The following is a 21,174-nucleotide window of genomic DNA, read 5'->3' on the forward strand; positions in this document are numbered from 1 at the left end:
ACATGCATTTATTCAGCTACTACACAAAACCGTCTGCATCAATGTCTTAACGTCTTATGTATCTCAAGTAATGTACTCCATAGAATATTTACCATATGAACAAAATAAACTCGTTAAATAACTAATTAAAAATCAGCAAGATATTCTTAACATAAAAGTTTCAATTAAAACATCACAAGATATGTTCACCATAATAGTTCTAACTAAGAAAACCTTTGTCGGGTATCTTTAAAAATGCTACAATCTATATTTATGTTTTTAAGTGTTCTAGATCCATCAAGCTTTAGCCATGACACGTTCAATTATCCTATTCTATCCTGACACAAAATTCATTTAGGAGAGGGTAGGCTACTTTTCTCGTGTTAATTTTCTTCACCTCAAACACAAGTCTATGAAGATCGTTCTAGGTACAGCCATCTGTTATTAAGCAAACCGGATATATAAAGCGAAGAAAGAAGCTCATCGAGGTTTAATATTTTGTCACTGTTTAACAAAATATCACAAGATCGTTCAATATTGAAGTCATGTACTACGTTTGATATGATAAACAGCAGAGCAGATAAGCAACCAGAGTGAAGTATTAAATCTAGTAATGATGCAAAATTGAAAATTTCAAAACTATCTTGTGGCACATGTATGAAGTATTAAATCTAGACAAAATTAAAAACTACTCCCTCCGTTCTTTTTTATATGACAAGTTGACTTTTTTCTTCAACTTTGACCAACATTATTTAATTAATCAGTTAGTTAAATGAAGTGAAATGAGTACCTTCACGTCTACTATCAAGAGTCTTTTGAATCTAACTTGAAGATTTGGCTATTTACATAAATATTTGTAGAAAAGACGAATAGTCAAACGAAGAAAAAAGTCAATGGTGTCATATATTTAAGAATGGAGGGAGTAATTATGTAGTTTGCTTGTAATTAAGAGACGAATCTAATGATCCTAATTAGGCTATGATTAGACAATAAATTGCTGCAATAAAACTACAGTAAACGTGTGCTAATGACATATTAATTAATTTTAATAAATTCATCTCATAGTTTACATACGAGTTCTGTAATTAATTTTATGATTAATTTATATTTAATATTTTAAATATGTAAAGATTTCATTTCAAAAAAATTACACGAGGCATCTAAATAAGGGCTTATTAGAAGAACCAATTAGCAGGCGATGCATAAGTTCCCGCGCAAACCCGGGAGCAGGTAAGGTGGTCACCGGGTCCCACCTGCCAGCGTATCCGGGCTACCGGGCCCCGCGCCCGCTCGCCCGCTGGCGGGCTTTCCCCTTCCTCTCGGCTCCCCCTCCTCTTCCTCCCCTCCGTCTCCTCCTCCGCAGCGGACCGACTAAAACACACGAGGACACTTTTGCGCCCCGCCCCCTGCCCCCGCACCCTATTCCCACCCGCCGCCACCCCCACCCCGCGGCGGCTGCCCCCGATCCGACGGCCCCCAAGCGCGCCACGTCGCCGTCGTCTTCCTCCCCCACCCCACTATTTACCCTCCGCCCCCGCGGCCCGTCGCCCCGCCTCCCCCCTTTCCTTCCCGTCCCCTCCGAATCGGCGCGCTAGGGTTAGGGTTTCGCTGCATCCGCGTCTGCGTCGTTCCGCCGAGGCCCGGGTGGTTCCGGTGAGTTTTTCCCCCTCCTGCTCGGTTCTTGCGCTCCGCTCGATTCCTTCCTGCTGCTTCTTGGCAATGGAGTGGGTTGGGGGCTAGGGTTTTAACTGCTTGGCTTTGTGGCGGTGTCTTTTTGGTGTGGCGGCGTAGGTGGGAGGCCATATGGCGATCGTGAGGACTGGCGCCGGCGTCCGGCTCCCGAGGCTTGACGGCGGCGGGGAGGGCTCGCCGGAGGCCACGGAAGACGACGAGGAGTCGCGGGCCACGCCGTCGCAGGAGTCTGGAGCCGACGGCGTCTCCGGCGGCGAGGAGGAGGAGGGGGAGGGGGAGAACGGCGGCGGAGGTGAGGAACCAGAGGAGGCGGAGGATGAGTTAGGCGGGGAAGAGTTGGAGCTGGAGCACGAGGAAGAGGAGAGGGACTCGGGGATGGGTTCCGACGAACTGGAGGTCACGGAGCTTGGGGAGCCTGGCGCCGAGATGTGCCAGGTCGGGGACCAGAGCGTTGCCGTGCCGCTGGAGCTCTACGACCTCCCCGGCCTCTGTGATGTGCTTTCGCTCGATGCCTGGAACACACTCCTCAGCGAGGACGAGCGGCTCCGTCTCGCCGCCTTGCTGCCCGACATGGACCAGGAGACCTTTGCCCGCACCCTCGTCGAGCTCCTCTCAGGGCAGAACTTCCACTTTGGGAGCCCCCTTGCCACCCTCTTCAAGCAGCTCAAAGGGGGGCTGTGTGACCCCAGGGTCAACTTGTACCGCCGTGGCACCCGCTTTGCGGAGCGGCGCAAGCATTACTACTGGCTGCAGAGCTACCACAACTCAATGGTGCGGGGGCTGTGGGAGATCAAAGATTGCTGGAAGGGCCGTGAGGGGTACAACCTTGATGAGAGGTTGAGGATATTGGAAGCTTTGAAGGCACAGAAGCAGCAGAGAAAAGCTTCGGCCTCGGCTCGGCGGGCTGGGTCAGAGACTGATTCGGAGAGCAGGGAGTCTGGGAAACAGGTCTTAAATCAGCTGAAGCTAGATAAAATTGCACAGAAGAAGGCAGGGAAGTTAGTGAAGGAGAGGTCTAAGGGCTTGCTGCGGGTGAATACGATGAAAGGAGTGGATGAAGAATATGGGGGAGGGTCTGGCCGTGATGCTGCAGTGGCACTTTCTCGTCAAGACAATGCGTATGGATATGATTCAGGCACACATAGAGGGAAGCTTCATAGGAGCACAGATGGCCTTTACTCGGAGGACCTAGGATATGAACGGGATTCGTCCAGAACTCAGTTTCCAAGGCTGCTGCTGAAGCCAGTGAAGAAGGAATTGACTATGAGCTATGATGGCAATCTGTATGGAAACAAAAACAACTACCGCAATAACAATAATGCTTCTCCATACTACTATGGCAGGAATCCCGGTCCTAATCAGGGAGTCACTCTAGCAGCAGCATATGATCCTCCATATTTTGACACCAGAAGGAATGCAAGGTACTCGGAGAGGGACTGGGTAAAAGGTGGAAAAGGTGTGCAGAGTAAAGCTCTGACAGGGGATGAGATGCACTGTACTGCTGGTACCCACACTAGTGAAGTAGATGACTGGCAAAAAGGGCAGTTGGCAGGTGATTACAGGAGCAGGAAAGATCGAGCTGGATATGGTCCGAAGGTTAAGTCCTATAAAAGCATTGAGCAACAGGCTAATGATGCTCGCATTGGGTCTGACCCTAGAAGCAAGATATCACAGGTGAAGATGGCAGGTAAACCAAGTAGCCAATTTGATAAGATTGGCCAGAAGCACTCTAGGGGCAATGCTGCCTATTCTCAAAGTGAGGAGACAGAATCTGATTCATCAGAACAGTTTGAAGATAGTGGGGATGTGCATTTTCTCGAACGGAAGCCAGAGCATCACCATTCTGGATTTCATAGACAAGCACATGGTGCCAAGAAGTCAAAAAAGCTTTCTAAAGTGGTCAAAATGAACTATCCTACTGCTGATGCAGATTTAGAACCCTCTCGGAGCAAAGGATTCAAAGGAAATGTTTCAGAGGATGGTTATTTACGTGATGTGGATGTGAAGATGACGGAACAGATTAGTGATGTCATGAAACCTCCAGCAGCAAGTGGTGAAAGGAAGCGGAAAGGGATGGCAAATTTGGAAACACATGTTAATGATAACTCCGAACTGCATGAAATCAATGAAAACGCCAATGATTCATTCAGGCTAACAGAGAGTGAAAGGCTTGCCAGTAAATCGGTCCAAGATTCTAATGGTGATTTTGGTGGTATTGAAAGAGTAAGTGGCAGTACTGGGTCCAAAAAAACAAAAGGAAGAGTTGAAGTTCTTAGCCTGGATGAGCAAGGTGAGCATGTGCCATCTGGTCCAAAAATGGCCGACAACATCAGTGGCCTGAAGAAGAAAAGCAAAAAGAAGCCAGAGAGCACCACAGATGCAGTTACTGTAGCAGAACCAGCTGCTGATGTGCCAGAAGATAATGTAGTAGCAGTAGAGCCTGAGAAGATTGAGAAGCCCAAGAAGAAGTATGTACCAATATCACCAACTATCCATACCGGCTTTTCATTCTCCGTTGTACATCTTTTAACTGCTGTAAAGAAGGCTATGGTCTCTCCTGTTGAGGATACTCCTGCAGCAGAGAAGCAACCTGATCGAGCGGAGGGCAAAAAATGGTTCAGCAATGAAGAGCAAAACAAAACGCCTCAAGAACAAAGTATGACAGAACAAGCTCAGCAGGTTCTTGAGGGTGCAGATGCCAGTGCTGCAGAACAGAATGTAGCGAGCAATTCACCGGCACTTACTGTTCAAGAGATCGTCAATCGAATTAGATCAAATCCTGGAGATCCTAGGATACTTGAAACCCAGGAGCCCCTCCAGGATTTAGTTCGAGGAGTATTGAAGGTACTGTCATCTAGAACAGCTCCTCTAGGTGCAAAGGGCTGGAAAGCACTAGTTGCCTATGAAAAGTCGAACAAAAGTTGGTTTTGGGTTGGTCCAGTACCTTCTATTTCATCATACGATGATCCTGATGAAGAAACTTCTGCAGAAGCATGGTGTATACCACACAAGATGCTTGTGAAGTTGGTTGATGCATTTTCTAATTGGCTGAAAAGTGGTCAGGAAACCCTCAAGCAGATAGGATCCCTTCCACCACCTCCACCACCAAATCCTGCTAACTTGGATTTGAAGGAAAGATTCAAGGAGCTTAGAGCCCAAAAAAGTCTTAACACAATAAGCCCAAGCTCAGATGAAGCAAGGGCATATTTTCAGCGTGAGGAATTTTTGAGGTACTCCATACCCGATAGAGCCTTCTGCTATACTGCTGCTGATGGGGAGAAGTCTATAGTTGCTCCCTTGAGAAGAGGAGGTGGAAAGCCCACTGCTAAAGCTAGGGGTCACCCCATGCTCTTACCTGATCGCCCACCGCATGTTACTATCCTCTGTCTTGTAAGAGATGCTGCTTCTCGGTTGCCTGCAAGAACTGGAACTAGAGCTGATGTCTGCACACTACTCAGAGATTCACAATACCTAAACCATGAAGAAGCCAATAAAGAGGCTGCTATTAATCAAGTTGTCAGTGGTGCTCTTGATCGCTTGCACTACGAACGTGATCCTTGCGTACTGTATGATAATGACAAAAAATTGTGGACCTATCTACACAGGGGTAGGGAGGAGGAAGATTTTGAGGATGATGGCACGTCATCTACGAAAAAATGGAAGAGACCGAGGAAAGATCCCTCTGATCCGGCAGAGCCAGGTGCAGCAAACGATGATTTTGATGATGACGGCACTGGCACCCCTTTGGCGAACAATGCAAAAAAGCAAAAGACAGACCATGGAGATCCTACAGTATCAGGAGAAGCTAACGATGAGGGAGATAATGCAACTCAGAATCCATCTTGTGGTGGCCAGGAGGGTGATCCTGATCTTAATGTTCCATCATCAAAAAAATACAGAGAATCAGTTGGAGCTGTTTACATTGATGCAACACCAGATGATGGAGTCTCAAATTCAGTAGATGCAAAACCAGGCAGCAGGGCTGATGATAAACCAGCAAGTTGCCAGTCAGTCCCAGAACAGAATAAAAACAGCTCGACACTCCCTGAGAACACCAGCATGGATGCTACCCTGCCATGAATAAAAATAACATCATGGCTCAGTGAGCCGCACATATGTTGAACCGTCAGCATAGGTAATTTCTGCAGGAATCACATTGCACCTGTGACATCTATTCTTAGTGCTACAGTTGGCTATTATTATGAGAATTTGTTTCATTTTTACTGTTGTTCCTCTCTCTTTACACTGCAGTAATGTAAACTAGAAATGCTTAGATTGGTTTTATGCCCCAATTTTTCTCCCAGCACAGCTCAGTCTGTTTCATAGTGAAATTGTTATATTTTCTGCTGGATATCATGTTATAATTCAGTGCTTTGTCTCCAATCAGATTTACTAGCACTCCTTTGGTACGTAGTTATCATAGTTGGGGCCTGTAGTTACAATGATTGTTCGTGGAATAGGCAACACTCTTTTCAGATATTGGTTACAGTTTTTTCAGTGAAAGAGGGAGACTATTCTATCGATATGTTATTTGAATTGTATTATTTCCTACATAAAATTAGCATCGATGTGATATTCCTGTGTCGTAATTATACGTTTGATTACCCATTGTGCAGGCCACACTTAATTACAGCCAGGATGTGGTAGCCCTGCTTCATTCTGAGATCATTATTCTCCAGTTCATTAGTTAGTGTTGCTTGGAGCAGTTTAAGATCATGTAGTTCCTTGCAAATATATGTTTATGTAGTTCACATGATGATTACAAATAGCTCGTGTAAATATCAAGTATGGGAAGGACTTTTCTGATTGCATCCATCCTCATTCTGTTCACTGTCATTTGAACAGATTTTCTATTTTTTTCATTTGGTGGGACTCTTTACCTACTTAATTGTTTCCACAAATATTCTGATAACTGCACGTGTCTTTTAACCATGAGACAATATAAAGCATGTTGGCTTGCCCATCCATGAACCCCATTGTGACAGCTTCTTTTGTTTTGCAGGGTAGAAACTAGAAAGCCGTGTTCATCTTGTTGCTATATTTAGACGTGGACACCATAGCAAGTTTATATGAGACCTCAGACTCTGCCACAATCAATCTTTTGTAGTTGAGATAGCCTGTACATTCTTGTCATAATTTAAATGAGCTTCTGTAGTTTATTACTCTCTTTTTTAGTGGTCTTGTGCAGCTGCTATGCTGCAATATTCTAATGTGAAGTTGTTAGGCATCTCATGTATTTTGTGTGTTCATGTTCGGATGAAATGATATAGAAAGTTCAGTAGTGCACGTGCGAATGGTGCTGTTGTGAAAAAAACGAGGTAATGTTAACTACTGTTGAGAGTAGCAGGTGTCACAAATTATGTAATACTCTGTTACCATGCTGTATGGGATGCCTTTGGAAGAGCAGCCAACGAAGCGACCATTACCGGCTGCTGACATTTTTTCTCTAGCTTACACACTGCAAGACAAGAGTGCCAATTTATAAGGTCGATAACAAGTGTTAGTTTGAACAAATAAATTGTGGTGAAGTCTATAATTATGGAAATATTAGAGATGAATGTAGCATTGTTATGAGTTATGACAGTTTTATGACAGCAACCATATGAATGACTTACGCCAGGTAGAACTAACACGTAACCACTGACAAAGAACTGACGACACCTGATGAACCTCGCATGTTACATCAGATATTCAGATTCAACGATGCCATAGCAGGTATATGCCGCACTATACAAGCAAACCCCCCTAAGAAGTAAGAACAGCTCGTCAACCAACAGCAGCAGTTAATCCAATATCACTATCAACAGCAATATGGGAAAAGGTAATCTAAACAAATGCCTTTCTTCTTTTTTTTTGTACAAACTTTTCATAAATCTAATTTCTTCCTATAAGAGGTTCCAGCGCTGCCTCTGGCAAATGTCTGCTGCCTCCATTTGCCTGCTTCCAGGTACCTCTCGACTCCCGGAACGATTTCAGAAGCTCATCGTAGTCCGGGGTCCGCAGCTCCTCTATCGACTCCACACTTGGCAGGTCGATTTGCCTTCTCCTCGGTGTCGAACACGACGGCTCATCCACCTTCAAGGTACAGTGGCAATTTCATCAGTTGGAGCACATGCATTTTCTTAACTACCTGTTGCTTTTCATGACTGCTCACCAGATACTCTTCCTCGAGGCATTTCCCGGCATTTTCACTGATCTCCACAACCCTGTGGTGATGTTCCCCCTTCAGCTCCCTCATTTCCCCGTGGCACGGGGTAAGAATGGCACCAATGTTTGCGCAAGCGTCATGGTCAAGCTTTAATGAGCCTGAGGGCAGGAATTTGTCGTAAGAAATAGGGAATCGTTCCTGCTATGCTATGCACTTTAGCAGGCAAAGTTTCAAAGTGTGGTCTTACTGTCGATGGAAGACAGGAGCGCCTTGTTTGCAACATCAATATCTTCAAGAGTTGATGATACTGCAGATGACAATTTGGAACGTAGCAATTGGTTGGCTTCTGTTCCGGTCCTGTCAACATACACACAGCACTTCAACTTGCGTACCATCCAATTCAAATTCAAGAGACAAATTTGAGATACCCCTAGTCAGTTATTATTCTGATACCTCATACCTGACTATTGAATCTATAGACTCCACATTTCCTTTGCCAAGGCTGAAAAGAGAATCCTCTGCGTTCTTCCACTGTTGTGCGCCCATGGTCGTCTTTGCCTTGCTGCAACAAATTTCCAAGTGAATGTAAAATTCAAAACGTTGACGTTTTAAAGCACAAGTAACCACCATCACATGATAATGCCGCACTGACCATTCTACAAGCACTTCGGCCAAGCAAGACCTTCCACTATCAACTGCAGTGGTGTCCTCAATGTATTTTTTCTCGGTTTCTTCCATGTAGAAGCCCCACTTTTCCCGCACTGATGAGGTGAAGTCCTGGGTCATCGAAATTTCTTTCTGCAGGTGACTTGTCCTGTTCACAGCACTCTCTCGAAGGGTACTTACGGCTTTTTGGACCTGCAATGCATGCCCATGATTAACAGTGTGTAGCAGTGGTGTGATAGTTCAGGCTATCCATCCATCAGAACACTACTTCTTTTCATGCACATCAAACACTAGATTATGTTAATCACATGGGCACAAAACAAGGGAAGCAATGGATAATCCTCACCAGCTGCTTCTTACATGCGTTGGAACTTGCAAGCATCTCCGCCACCTTCTCTAGAAGCTGTTTTTCTTCATTAGCAGCACACTCCTGTTAAAAAGAATAAAATTATATCATGTCGCAAAATCATATCCTCCGATGAACTGCATACGGTCAGTGTAATTATCACCTCAAATTTCTTTTCAAGGTCAACAAGTTGTTGATCTTGCACACTTTGTGTGTCTTCCAAAATATTGGTGAGCTTAGATGCATGAACATCTAGCGAGTGGAAGAAACCAGCAGTGATCTTAGAGATGGACCGTGATGCCTCCACAGCTCTCAGGTGTCCCTGTGCCCAATAACAGAAGTTATAACAGAAAGTGGCTTAGGAGAACAGCAAATGGTTCTGTGCTTCCACAAGATACAGACCTCCCTCTGCTTATTTGCAAAATGGGCCAGTCTTTCTTCTTGTTTCGCTAGGCTGCACTGAAGCTCATTTAACAAGCTATCTGCTTCTGAAGCAATTCCTCCGAAACACTGTAAATAGATAAAAACAATCAGAAATGTTGCAAAATCCACTGCATTCGTGTTAGGCTGAATGAAATGAACTTACTTTTTCTAGGGCTGACGTGTGTGATTGTACTTGTGAATTTAGTCTCTCGAATGTTATCCGAGAATTCATGTCAATTTCACCTGCTAAACCATCCAAAGCAGTAATACCCGAACCATGCAGGACTTTGAGTTTTTGAACATTCTCCCTGAGTCCTTGTGCTGCCTAAAAATGGGTAATTGATGCATATCAATAAATAATCTTGCATAGAGTTCCATACATAATTAATTAGGCAGTGAAAAACATACTAAGAGACTGAATTACCTCATTTTTTGAAGACACAAAGGATTGCATATCATGTTCCATTTCTTTAAGGTGGTCCTCCTGTTGCATGACAGAATTGGAGACGGTTTTATGCAAGGCATCTAGCTGATGGGTGAGTTGAGACCTAAATCTCTGCACGAGCGATCTGTTCCCATCTTCTATCTTGTCTTTACGTTCTACAAGTAGTCAACAATAATCACCAGTGAAGTGAGACCAAAGTCCATAACAGTAAGAAAGTAGGGTTGATCTGGTAGATCCCTGGCCTAAAAACTTAGTTAAGGTCCCTAACCTATTTTTGAGAATAGTCCAGAAACATCTGCTGCTGCATTTTCTAATTCCACACGGAGGTTATATGCACAGTCTACAAGCGATTTTTCTGCAATGAAAAAAAGGGTTATTGAATGATTGTAAAAGCAGTAAATGGGCATGTAACTGTTTAATTGAAACCAAGCATGGAGGAACCATGGAACCCTTGAAAGGTTGTAAATTGAATATCAACTGCATACATAAACTTGCCAAAAAGTCTCAACAAAACAAATGAGCAGAATAAAATAAGACATGATCTCAACAAACCTGATTTTAGAAGATTGAATATAACATATTCCTTTTCTTTAATAGTAGACTTTGCTTCATTGTATTTTCCTTCTAGATCATGCAGAGCACTCTTGGTGTCCTCCAGGTCTTTCTACAATCAAGAGACGTCGAAGTGATAAGAAACATATTTGCTAAGATAACATGAAACTATATGACTGAGACTAGAAAGGTACCTGAGTCTTTCCAAGTTTTTCACCCAACTCTGCACTCAAAAGTTGTTCAGCATCATAAAGCTCTTTTAGTTCAACCAATTGCTGGTCATAGATTTTGCAGAAATATTCTCATTTCAGTCATTAGTAACATAACAGTTTGTTTTCATATGCTAAGACAACTAACCTTATCCCTAGCTTCTAAATCAGCTCCCAGTCGTTCAATTTTCTCTGTCATGGCCTAAGTGACAAAGGTAATTTGAAAAAGATGAGATGATGGTGTATAAAATAAAGCTACGTTCAGTTTATCTGAAGAAATCCAAATACAGGTTTAATTGGAAAATCAAGATAAACCTTTTTCTCAGCTTCCTCTTGGAGGTAGCGCTCTCTTGGAATGTATATACCATTCTTCTCTCTTGCAGCAAACACCTCTGAAGACATATAGGAGACCGAATGAATGGATGATGTATGATACTTATCACTTCAAGATACAAAAACTTGCAAGATGAAGTACCTTGTTTCAGACGGTCAATTTCATAGTACAAGTCCTTTATCATAGCAGACTTCATCATCCTTTGGTTTACCTGATTTTAATAGCAAGCACAAGTTAGACTACAACATCAATTGTGAAGTTTTTACTGTCTGAAACAATGAAGCACCAATAGGACTGACTTATCCAAAAAAAAAGGGAGATGAGAACCTCAGGTTTGTTCTTGATATTTTTTGCTCGGTGTGCATAATCAAGTGTGCTTAGTGTCTCTTCTAAGCAATATACTGAAGGTGATATTGTAGCAATAATGCAAGTCTTTGTTTTCCCTCCCAATGAATCTCTCAGTAATCTTGTCAGTTTACTATCTCTGAAACGAATAGATATAAATATAAGTTCACTTTAGGAATATGTTACTAATGCTAAAAACTGTCAGGCGATTTCTTTACAATTACCTGTATGGGACATGCCCAGAGTGCTCAACTAGAGCATTAATAACACGACCAAGCGTAAGCAAACTCTTGTTAATTTCTCCAGCCTCTCTCGCTCTGCCCTGCAATGCAAATTCAATGTCAAAAGTGCTTTGTCGAATTTGAACGATCAGGGGATGCATTTGATTATTTTTAGTTTACGATGAAATTCAAAAGTTACTCACATCTCTAGCACCTGAACGTGATATATTTTCCGAACCAGCTAGATCGACAAGATTAAGCTTCCCGATTTTGATCATCTCCTCACCCTCATGAGTCAGTTCCTTAATATGAATTGTGATTGAGAATATGGAGTGCGACCTACTGCTTTGCTTGTTCAGCAATGTCTCTGCAGTGCGCCTCTTTGCAGAGCCCTTGTCAAGAATCTTGTCGATCTCGCCAGCAGAGTACACAACTTCTTCTTCAAGTCCTCTCACAAAAACAAACCCCTTGCCATCTTCCATAAGGGCAATAGGTTTTTTCGTCTTGTCCTCAGGGATAGGGAATTTCGGTTCCTCAGGTGCCAACAAATCAGTGATTTCTTCATTGTAAAGCTCAAGAAAGGTGACTTTCATGCTGTACTCTGCGCATTGAACCTCAAGAATGTCAAAGATTTGTCTTACAGCCCTTGGGATAACTCCAGCATCAGTTGGAAGTTCACCATTCTAGATGTTAGAAGAACTAGTTAATAATAACAAATATGCAGATCCAAGCTACAACTTTGAATGATATGAATAACGAAATATTTACCTTGACCTTTCTTGTTCCACCTCCCTCCATTGTGTATGTTTTCCCGGTACCAGTTTGTCCATAAGCAAAAATAGTGCAATTATAGCCCTCAAGGACCTCATTTACTATTGGTGAGATGGATTGTTCAAATAAATCTTTCTGTCTGGATGATGGGCCAAAGACCTAATCAAAATCAAAGAGTTTGCTCAATTTGAGTCAAAACTTGCAAACATGAAGTTAAGAACCCTAGGTAAATTCAAGGTGTCAAATAACTAAGCACTCAGGTAATTTCCTAGCGAAGTGATACTATATAGTACCTTATCGAAGGCAAATGTTCGATCAATCTGCTTATTGGCGATAATTTGAGTGGCAGCAACCTCCCGACGGCGCTCATTGCACGAAATCACCACTGGAGTATTTGACTTGGTCTCTTCATCACTCAAGGGCCTGAATGCATCAAATTGTACATTGTGAGAACAAAATGTAAAATTACAAGGAACTTCCAACTAGAACCATTGAACCCTCTTCACCTGCATCTAAGGATGACTTGCACATTGACACCCTTCTCCTTATCACCTTTCGGGATGGTGTTAGCATTAGTATTTGCGCTGCCATTGGCCTCCCCGGATCTCAATTCTCTTCCGGACTTCTCAGTCGACCTTGGTGATGGTGATGGAGGGCAATTCCTCTTCTCCATCTACAATTCCTCTGAACAACAACCCGGCCAATATCAAATTCTGGACGGGAGGTTCGTCGAAAAAAGTTCTGCACGGAAGCTTAATTTCTTCAAATGCAGTTGCCAATCGCTCGAACAATTGAACTAAAAAAAGCTAAATAACTGGCAGCTTGGGTATCGGAATAAAAGACAGTGACAGCAAGGGACTGGTTGTCAAATTTGGCCCAGATCAGGGGAGCAGCACGAAGAGCCAAAGAAATGCCGGCCACTAGAGCAAATGCAGAAAAAGACAACAGCATAGAGACAGACGCTATGCAGATGCAAATCTTGGAAACGCCGTGAGATCTTTACTGGAGTAGACCGAAACCAATTAAGATGCAATTGCAGCTGTTTAGCAGATCAAAACAAATTCTTTCCGACTCACTCTACGAAAGGGAAAAGAAACTATACCCAGAAAATTGAAACACCAAACAGATAATCAGATACAAGGACGCAAAACGATAAATAAATAGATAATCTGCAAGTACTCCAGAAACCCAATAAGAGCGGATACTTGAAGAAAAATGGTATCTGCCGCTGCTTATTTAGCTGCCGAAATCAAGCTGAAATAACTCGCTCACCATCAAAATAAGATCTTTCTCGCAGGAAGCCGAATCAAACCACTCGAATCAATACCAGATGAAGAAACAGAAGCAGTGGCCCTAGAAACAAAATCACAGAAACGAATCATGAGACAGGGGGTACTCACACTGTCCCACACGCAGACGGGAAATCCACGAAGCAATGCGATCCAACACACCTACAGGACTAGAGGTGTAGGAGCAGGAGCATTAGGTAGGGGGCAGCGGCAATGGCAATGGCGAGATCCAGGGAGCAGGCCCCCCTGAGCTGCAGCGCGGTGACTTCTAGAACAGCTCGTGGTCTCTATCAATGGCCTCCCCCTCTCTCTGCTCTTTTCTCTCTCTAGCTTTTCCCTTTTATCTTTGCCTTTTGTTTGGAGGCAGCTCAAATTCGTAATACTGACGCGCTCAAGCTGTTTGCCATGTCTACGCAGTGACCCGTCAAGCGGTCAGGACAGAAAAGTTTACATTGGATGGTGACACCAATTTTACTACCGATAAAAGATTTTAATTTTTCATCAGTTGATTGCACTGCTATAATGGCCTATTAAAACTCGGTTTTCTCCATGTGGCGTTTTCTTTCTTCCATTTATTTTGGGGCTTCAATAAGCCAGTAACAGAAGTACAAAATCAGCAGTAATAATCGTTGTTGCAACTTTGAATGGATTTTTTTTAAAAAAATAAGGGCTAACATTTTGGTTCCATGTCTTCGAATCAGTATGATTTCATTTTTTATCCCATGACTATATTAGTCTATTCGTGTTCCTTTTGGTAGGTGTTGATTGGATTTAATTATTGCGTTGAGTACGCTAAAGGAGATCTATCCAAATGTACATGTCTTTTGTAATTTATTGATCAGTGGAGTAGATTAGTGTACCGACTCTTCCCGATGAGCTGTTAACGATCAATCTCAGCCTCGCTTTTTGACCCGGTTTTGATGCGTTTGACCAGTAAGAAATTCAGATACCATCAAGAAGCCAACTATAGGTGGTAGTTAAGGCCTGTTTGGTTTGTGGCCTACGGCGCCACACCTTGCCTAAGGTGCGGAGGCCGATTCGGCCGCCACACCTGCGGCGCGAAATGTGCGGCGCGGTGTGGCGCCGTAGGCGCCGAACCAAACACGCCCTTAGTTCATCGGGAAAGGAAAGCTTAGGAGTTACTACTACCTCTGTCCCAAAATATTATAACTTTAGACTTGATCAAATTAAATATTTTATTTTTGACTAATAATATCTAAAAATAATATTTTTAAATAAATAATATTACATGTTATGATAGTTGGTTTCGTAATAAATAAACTAGAATATTTCATGATTTTAATGTTTATGATTTTCTACCATGAATGTCAAAGCAGCTTAAAAGGTTTAATCTGGAAAAAAATAAAAATAGCTATATTCTGGAATAGAGGGAGTAATAGCTAGTAAAAGTATTCAAATTTGAGATTTGCCAAAATAATGAACTTGATTAGTAGTAGGTGAACTAATAACTTTAAAAAAAGGTATTTACATTGTAATATTCTTTTCGCACTAAATAAACATTACCAGTTGGTACTTTTCTAGTGTCAGCACATAGTATAGATGGTTCTTTCCCTCTGCAAATCATATAACCTATTGGTTGAAAGCTGCTTTTTTTGTTGCAAGTCAAAACTGCTCTATTTTTCAGGACCTAATATTAGAAACTATGAATTTTTAACTTTATATTTAAGGGAGAAGTTGTTGCTTCATCCTTGCAAAAGAAGGGGAAGAAAAGGTGAGTTAGATGGATGGTAAATAAATTACCCATTAGTAACCATGGATGGTGAAATGATGAATTATGGTGCCTAGTCACATGGAAATGTAATATCCATGGTCCATGCCTTTTGGTTTACATAAAAGAACAAGTTTGCAGTTGATTTTGACAGAAATGCAGGATTCATGGGTCCTTTTCAAGTCCCTACTCTTCTAGGCCAATGGTTTGCTTTCTCCTTGAAACTTTTTTTAAAGTGTTGATGCAAAAGTAATTACTCAAAAAAAGGTGCCATCCCATTCCCATGTCTTGGTTCTTGAATGAATCTCACCTCGATGGGCCCAAAGTCCCAAGTGAAATGCTGCATCTTGGACAGGGTGCGCACCAAATACAATAGTACGGAGCAATCTGCTCTCACATCTCACGAGCTGATGGTAGTTAGATGACTATTCTTCTTCTTTTTTTAAACGTAGTTAGATGACTATTTCCATCCAGCAATAATTGTAAGTCTAATATCTGAAAATTACAGATTGGTGAGATGTGACAGACCCGCCAAGTTAGAATGTTTAATTAAGCATAACCGCCATCAGTGGCGCATTAGCTTAATTAAGTGTAACTTGACAGACTGTTTCCAACCCACAGGCCGATCGAAACACACCAGAAGTCTCGCACGAAAGCGAGCTCAGAAGGTACCAGCATGATACAATCTTACAAAAATAGCAAATTATATGAAGACTTTTACAAAACAGTTTAAAATTTAAAATTTATAAATGAAAAGATAGCAGCGGAAAAGAATCTAACATACAGAGCATTTTTACTAGAGAATAGATAAAACAAATTAAATAAATCGAGAACTACCAAAATGTAAAGAAAAGGCCCCACATCGAGCCCATTGATATGACACCTAGTTAGCTCCTAAACCTGAAATAGGGTAAACAACAAACCCTGAGCAACTAATACTCAGCAAGACTTACCCGACCAGTGGGTATAACTTAGTCCACATATCTAGACATGTAAGGCTTTTGGCTGGTGGTTATCTTGCAGAAAACAGCGACTAAAATAATTCCTCACTTTCCTTATTTTAGCCCAAGTTCTATATAAATTAACATAGTCTAATATTTGCATAACCAAATCTAGAGCAAACATAGTGGAGCAATAAATACTAAATCATATGCTCATCAACATAGGTATAACCATTATTCCATCACAACATTACGCTACGACGCAGTGACCAAGGTGCTCATATCCGAGAGCGACTGACGGCGAATCGATTCGATTTAACCTTGCAAGGTGGACCTAACCAACACGGCACGCGAATGCCCCGTCGGACCACGCGCACCAACTTTTCCCCTCCCTGTCTCGAACTACAGAACTGTCCCATCTGCATATAGTCAGCCGAGCCCTACGAGAGACCACCAAGAGTAAACTCATGCATCCCAATTCTCCGCGGCCACTCGACTCGCCCTAAGGGGTGGGTAGAAGTTCTGTACTTCCGAAGCAAGGCAGTACTCGGCTTACCGGTTTTGACTACCTCCTACTCCCGGCATGTGGTTAGTACAGTTCAAACATGATCAGCAGGGCCAACAACGGCTCGGTCCTTAACCGACACAGGCGGAACTACACTTCTCCCGCCCGGTCTCAGATTCTATTCTTTCTTTCATTCCAAGACTTTCATCCATAATTAGTAACTCATATCTAGAAACATAAAACTATCATATATCTCGCGAGTAACCAAGAATTACTCGACTTCTACCGAACTCTATCTAGCATAGCATTTCTATCGTCCTATACATACCAGTACAACTCAAGGACACCTAGGGTTCATACAACTAGGGTTTCAAACAACTCCTAAACGTAATGCATAAGTAATAAATACATATATAGGTATCATAAATTAAATTAATAGGATGTGCACCGGGGCTTGCCTGAGGGTAACACTAAGTCAGTGCTAATATTATTTCCGGCCTTGGGCCCTTCCGACCTTGGGCCGGGTCTTTGGTTGCTTCAGCGGGTCCTTCCATCTTCTGGCGATATCTGTCGAACACCGTCTTGTGGGTCGACTCCAACACCGCGTGCTTCACGTCCACACGTGTATCTCTAGCGCACCTAAATGAGGTGCAATAATGCATATGCATGAATATATATGAAATGCCGATTAATGCACATGCATATGACACAAATTAGTGCAGCTAAAATCCCCTACTTAAAAAAACCATACTTAAAAATGAACTAGTTGGCGGACTGTCCGCTATGCAGCAGCGGACTGTCCTCAACTCAAACTTGCCGATCTACCAGACCTACCCACGTCTCTGGACAAACTTACGACTATATGGCGGACGGTCCGCGATCCAGTAGCGGACTGTCCGCAGTACACGTCTGCCAACTCGCCAGAACCTACAACATCTCTGGATGAATTTCTAGACTGGCTGGCGGACTGTCCGCGCCTCAGTAGCGGACTGTCCGCAACACACCTACGCCAATCCACCAGAGACAACGACGTCTCTGGTCGAATTTCTAATCCTAACGGCGGACAGTCCGGCCCCCCTTGGCGGACCGTCCGTAGTTCACTCTGCCCAACCACCAGAGGCGACAACGTCTCTGGACAAAATCCTAGACTCTACGGCGGACTGTCCGCTGACCGCAGCTCAATCCTGCGAACCCCACCAGGGACAACATCGTCTCTGGACGAAATCTAATCTGACTGGCGGACTGTCCGCACCTACCAGGTGGACCGTCCGCGATACCTAACTTTTGACACCACGCCACGGGCGGCAGCAAGTGCGGCGGCGACGGCGGCGGCCGTTTACCGGCGCCGGCGACACACCACGGAAGGAGAAAAAGACCGGGGAGCACAAGGAACTCACCACGAATCCATTCCCGCGGTCGGTTCGGGCGGAGGACGACCAGAGAGGCGGATCGACAGTGGAGCAAAGCTTCAAGCACCTCCAATGGTGATGGGCGGTGGCGGGGTGATTCCGGCCGTAAGAAGCCGGTCTGGGGGTCGGGGAAGGTGGAGGAGGTGCCGGGGAAGGTTCTTGCGCGAGGAATCGAAGTTTGGTGGCCGGAGGAGAGAGATCGACGGAAGGGGGCGACAACGGCGCGAGCGCTCGAGCTCCGCTCGGCTCTGGACGAAGTGAGGAGGAAGAGGAGGAATGACATGCGGGTCCCACGTCCATCCAGATAAATATTTGGGCGTGGCCGGGCGGACCGTTCGCCGATCCCTAGCGGACCGTCCGCGGGTTTTTTTTTCATGGGTGTTACATGAGAGTTCTTTTCTTGTGCTGCCTAAAACTTTATGAGGAGAGGGGCACATGAGTCATGGCCTGATGAGAACACAGTAGGTGGCAGCCACGTGAAGCTTGCATCCCGCTGCAATCTTGCTGCCTTTGTTTTTGTTTCATGCTACAAGCATGTCCAGGTCTAAACTGTATGTGTGTACATGTAACATGATGCTAATTTGCCGCCTGCACCCCGCCATGTGGATAAATGGTCCCTCTGATTGATTCCGTTTACATTTTTGTTCCATGCAAATATTCAGAGACTACACCCTCACGCTTTACGTTACCCTCTCGTATGTTCCCTTCTTTATCCTTGGAGAATGGTCGGTGCAAATGCTAACTGTACCTGTATTTTTCTAAACTAGTAGTAATTTAGCTCTTGTCTTGTGTGCTGCAGAAAGGTACTGCTGCCGTGCTGCGTGCATGTTTGTTTTGCTCCGGATGCTTTTCAATCACTGCAAGGGAATCTAGTATGTGCACACAATATTGTACTCCCTCCGTTCTAAATTATAAGTCATTTCTAAAATCTTGGAGAGTCAAACCATCTCAAAGTTTGACTAAAATTATAGAGAGAAATATAAAGATTTATGACATCAAATATGTGCACTATAAAAATATAGTTAACAAAGAATCTAATGATACTTAATTGGTATCACAAATATTATTATTTTGTCATATAAATTTGGTTAAATTTGAAAAACTTTGACTCTCCAAGATTCTTGGAATGACTTATAATTTGGAACGGAGAAAGTATTTAAATAGAGTAAAAATTTGCACTTATGTGTCATGACTAGTGGTGCCCGAGAAGATGATGAGAATCTTTCAGGAAAGACAGTAGCTAATTTTTCGCAGATTGAGGGACGAATCATGTACCGTCCACGTACCAGCGACAACACTTACAGCTGCCTTTGCTTGAGATCAAAGGAAGAGGGGAGAGATCAGATCAGATCAGATCAGAAAATGGATGGAGCTACATCCAGTCTCATAATTTGTTGCCAATGTCCTCCGTACCAGTAGCTCACCAACTTGAACGGTTTCCGTTTCTCAGATCAGAGTGGATTGACTACATCCAGTCTCATATATAATTTGTTGCCACTGTCCTCCGTACCAGTAGCTCACCAACTTCAACGGTTTCCGTTTCTCCGGCGAGCTGGTACTTCACGCTTTGTTGAGATGCACTCAAAATTCCAAAATTTTACCAGATTTCTTATCACATCGAATTTTTGAACGCATATATAAAGATGAAGTATTAAATGTAGCTAAACAAAATAATTAATTACACAGTTTGACTATAATTTGCGAGACAAATCTTTCGAGCCTAGTTAACTCATGACGGGACAATAACTACCAAATACAAACGAAAGTGCTACAATACTTTACACCCAAAACTTTTCGCATCTAAACAAGACCTCAGTCAACCTTATGCGTATCTCTGTAATCTGTACAACATTGTAGATTCGCCAAAAGAAGAAAATATTCTGGCTGACAAATAGAATAAAAATCACAGAGATTTGGTTGAAGGAAACAAATTAAAAATGGTTGCTTGTATACAAAATTTGACCATATAATTCAGAGGGAAATTAAATTTGATCCCTAGCTAAAAGAATTTGTCCCCTTATAGAATTTTTCGGATTGGGCCCTGACACCTAGTCCGTGCTGAGATGGGCATGTGGAAATCCTCCTGATGCAACGGACTGTCCCCTCAATCCCTCAACTGTGGTTGTCACCGTTTACTGCAAGTACCAACCGCGGCCGGGGAGCCGAAAGAAGTGGAATGGAAATTTTACTAGGCAGCCACATCGTTAACCAAACCGGTGGGAATTGGTCTGGTTTGACCGGTTAGGTCAAACCGGTCCGGCCCGGTTTCGGTTTGGGCCGATATCAAATCGGCTCAAATTCAAAATTTAAATTTGAATTAAAAAATGAACAATTCTCAAAAAATTCTTAAAAATACTTCAAGGTGCGACAAATCTAATGGTGTCAAATTTTCTAAAAAATCCATTCATTTAGTATAGTTTGCGGGGATTTGAAGTTAAACAAAAAAAATCGTGCATACAAAAGTATACAAATATAATATAAAAGTAGTACAAAAGAGAGTTGGAGGGTTCATTTAGGCTAAAACATGTTATACAAACATTCATTTAGTATACTTTGCGGGCATTTGAATTTAAACCAAAAAAGAAAAAAAAAATTGAATTGGCGGGTTACCAGTCAAACCGACCGGTAAACCGGTCAAACCGGTGGTAAACCAGTCAAACCGGCCGGTATACCGGTACGAACCGTTTGCACATCGGATTTTAAATTCAAATTTGACTTCGACCAATTTGGACCGGTTTCCGGCCAAACCGGTCCGGTATACCGGTACCGGACCCCGCCGGTTTGACTGGACCGGTCGGTAACGTAAAACTTGGGCAGCCAACAGCTAGCTGCTGCGGCTGCCCGCCATTCCTGCTTCAAACTTGCTGCTCGCGTGGCATATAGCACATCACGTGACGTGTGGCATACGCGTGAACGTGATTCAAATTCGGTCGACTTCTTCGACCACCAAGTCACACAGTAATAGTTTTAATTTGCAGTTTGCTGCTCCTACTCCATCCTAAATTTAGGTCATTTTGACAAATCTACATATATGATTTTTTTTTCAAAAATGATCTACAATTTAGAATGAATTGAGTAGTTTTATACATATATGCTTCACTAGAAGTGTAATTATATGGAATATATATCTCTGCTTGCAATCTAGCAAACACTAGAACTCTGGGCGCGGC

At 43.0% G+C, this 21,174-nt stretch overlaps 2 protein-coding genes across 5 annotated transcripts; one reads left to right on the top strand and one right to left on the bottom strand.

Annotated features, from left to right (window-relative positions):
- Positions 1 to 1,345: 1,345 nt before the first annotated feature.
- On the top strand, positions 1,346 to 7,082 carry LOC120664087. Of its 2 annotated transcripts, none has more exons than XM_039943088.1 (3): positions 1,346 to 1,632; positions 1,771 to 5,806; positions 6,674 to 7,082. In XM_039943088.1, the coding sequence occupies exon 2, from the start codon at positions 1,783 to 1,785 to the stop codon at positions 5,749 to 5,751; it is 3,969 nt and encodes a 1,322-aa protein (XP_039799022.1). In that variant the 5' UTR covers positions 1,346 to 1,632; positions 1,771 to 1,782; the 3' UTR covers positions 5,752 to 5,806; positions 6,674 to 7,082. The 2 variants fall into 2 exon arrangements, with proteins under 2 accessions (XP_039799022.1, XP_039799024.1); XM_039943090.1 differs by lacking the exon at positions 6,674 to 7,082 and adding an exon at positions 6,288 to 6,632.
- Positions 7,083 to 7,312: 230 nt separating this feature from the next.
- Positions 7,313 to 13,751, bottom strand: LOC120664088 (kinesin-like protein KIN-5A). Of its 3 annotated transcripts, none has more exons than XM_039943091.1 (23): positions 13,532 to 13,734; positions 12,638 to 12,815; positions 12,425 to 12,554; positions 12,129 to 12,290; positions 11,564 to 12,043; positions 11,364 to 11,461; positions 11,122 to 11,278; positions 10,936 to 11,005; positions 10,776 to 10,852; positions 10,609 to 10,662; positions 10,446 to 10,526; positions 10,252 to 10,363; positions 9,968 to 10,054; positions 9,679 to 9,854; positions 9,418 to 9,579; positions 9,234 to 9,341; positions 8,995 to 9,153; positions 8,832 to 8,915; positions 8,472 to 8,677; positions 8,280 to 8,381; positions 8,067 to 8,176; positions 7,826 to 7,977; positions 7,313 to 7,746 (listed from the first exon to the last, which is right to left on the bottom strand). In XM_039943091.1, the coding sequence occupies exons 2-23, from the start codon at positions 12,802 to 12,804 to the stop codon at positions 7,546 to 7,548; spliced, it is 3,135 nt and encodes a 1,044-aa protein (XP_039799025.1). In that variant the 5' UTR covers positions 12,805 to 12,815; positions 13,532 to 13,734; the 3' UTR covers positions 7,313 to 7,545. The 3 variants fall into 3 exon arrangements, 2 of the variants coding, with proteins under 2 accessions (XP_039799025.1, XP_039799026.1); XR_005670711.1 differs by having other exon boundaries at positions 7,334 to 7,746; positions 8,453 to 8,677; positions 13,532 to 13,751; XM_039943092.1 differs by having other exon boundaries at positions 7,337 to 7,746; positions 12,638 to 12,872; positions 13,532 to 13,748.
- Between the last annotated feature and the right edge of the window lie 7,423 nt (positions 13,752 to 21,174).

The sequence above is a fragment of the Panicum virgatum genome, chromosome 3N, assembly GCF_016808335.1.
Source record: "Panicum virgatum strain AP13 chromosome 3N, P.virgatum_v5, whole genome shotgun sequence".
Classification (NCBI taxonomy): Eukaryota; Viridiplantae; Streptophyta; class Magnoliopsida; order Poales; family Poaceae; genus Panicum; species Panicum virgatum.

Coding starts and splice junctions, on each gene's coding strand:
- LOC120664087 (XM_039943088.1), top strand. CDS start 1,783: ATGGCGATCGTGAGGACTGGCGCCGGCGTCCGGCTCCCGAGGCTTGAC.
- LOC120664088 (XM_039943091.1), bottom strand. CDS start 12,804: ATGGAGAAGAGGAATTGCCCTCCATCACCATCACCAAGGTCGACTGAG. Junction 12,291..12,424: donor GAACATTTGCCTTCGATAAG/GTACTATATAGT, acceptor GATTTTGATTAG/GTCTTTGGCCCATCATCCAG. Junction 11,006..11,121: donor ATATCAAGAACAAACCTGAG/GTTCTCATCTCC, acceptor TATTAAAATCAG/GTAAACCAAAGGATGATGAA.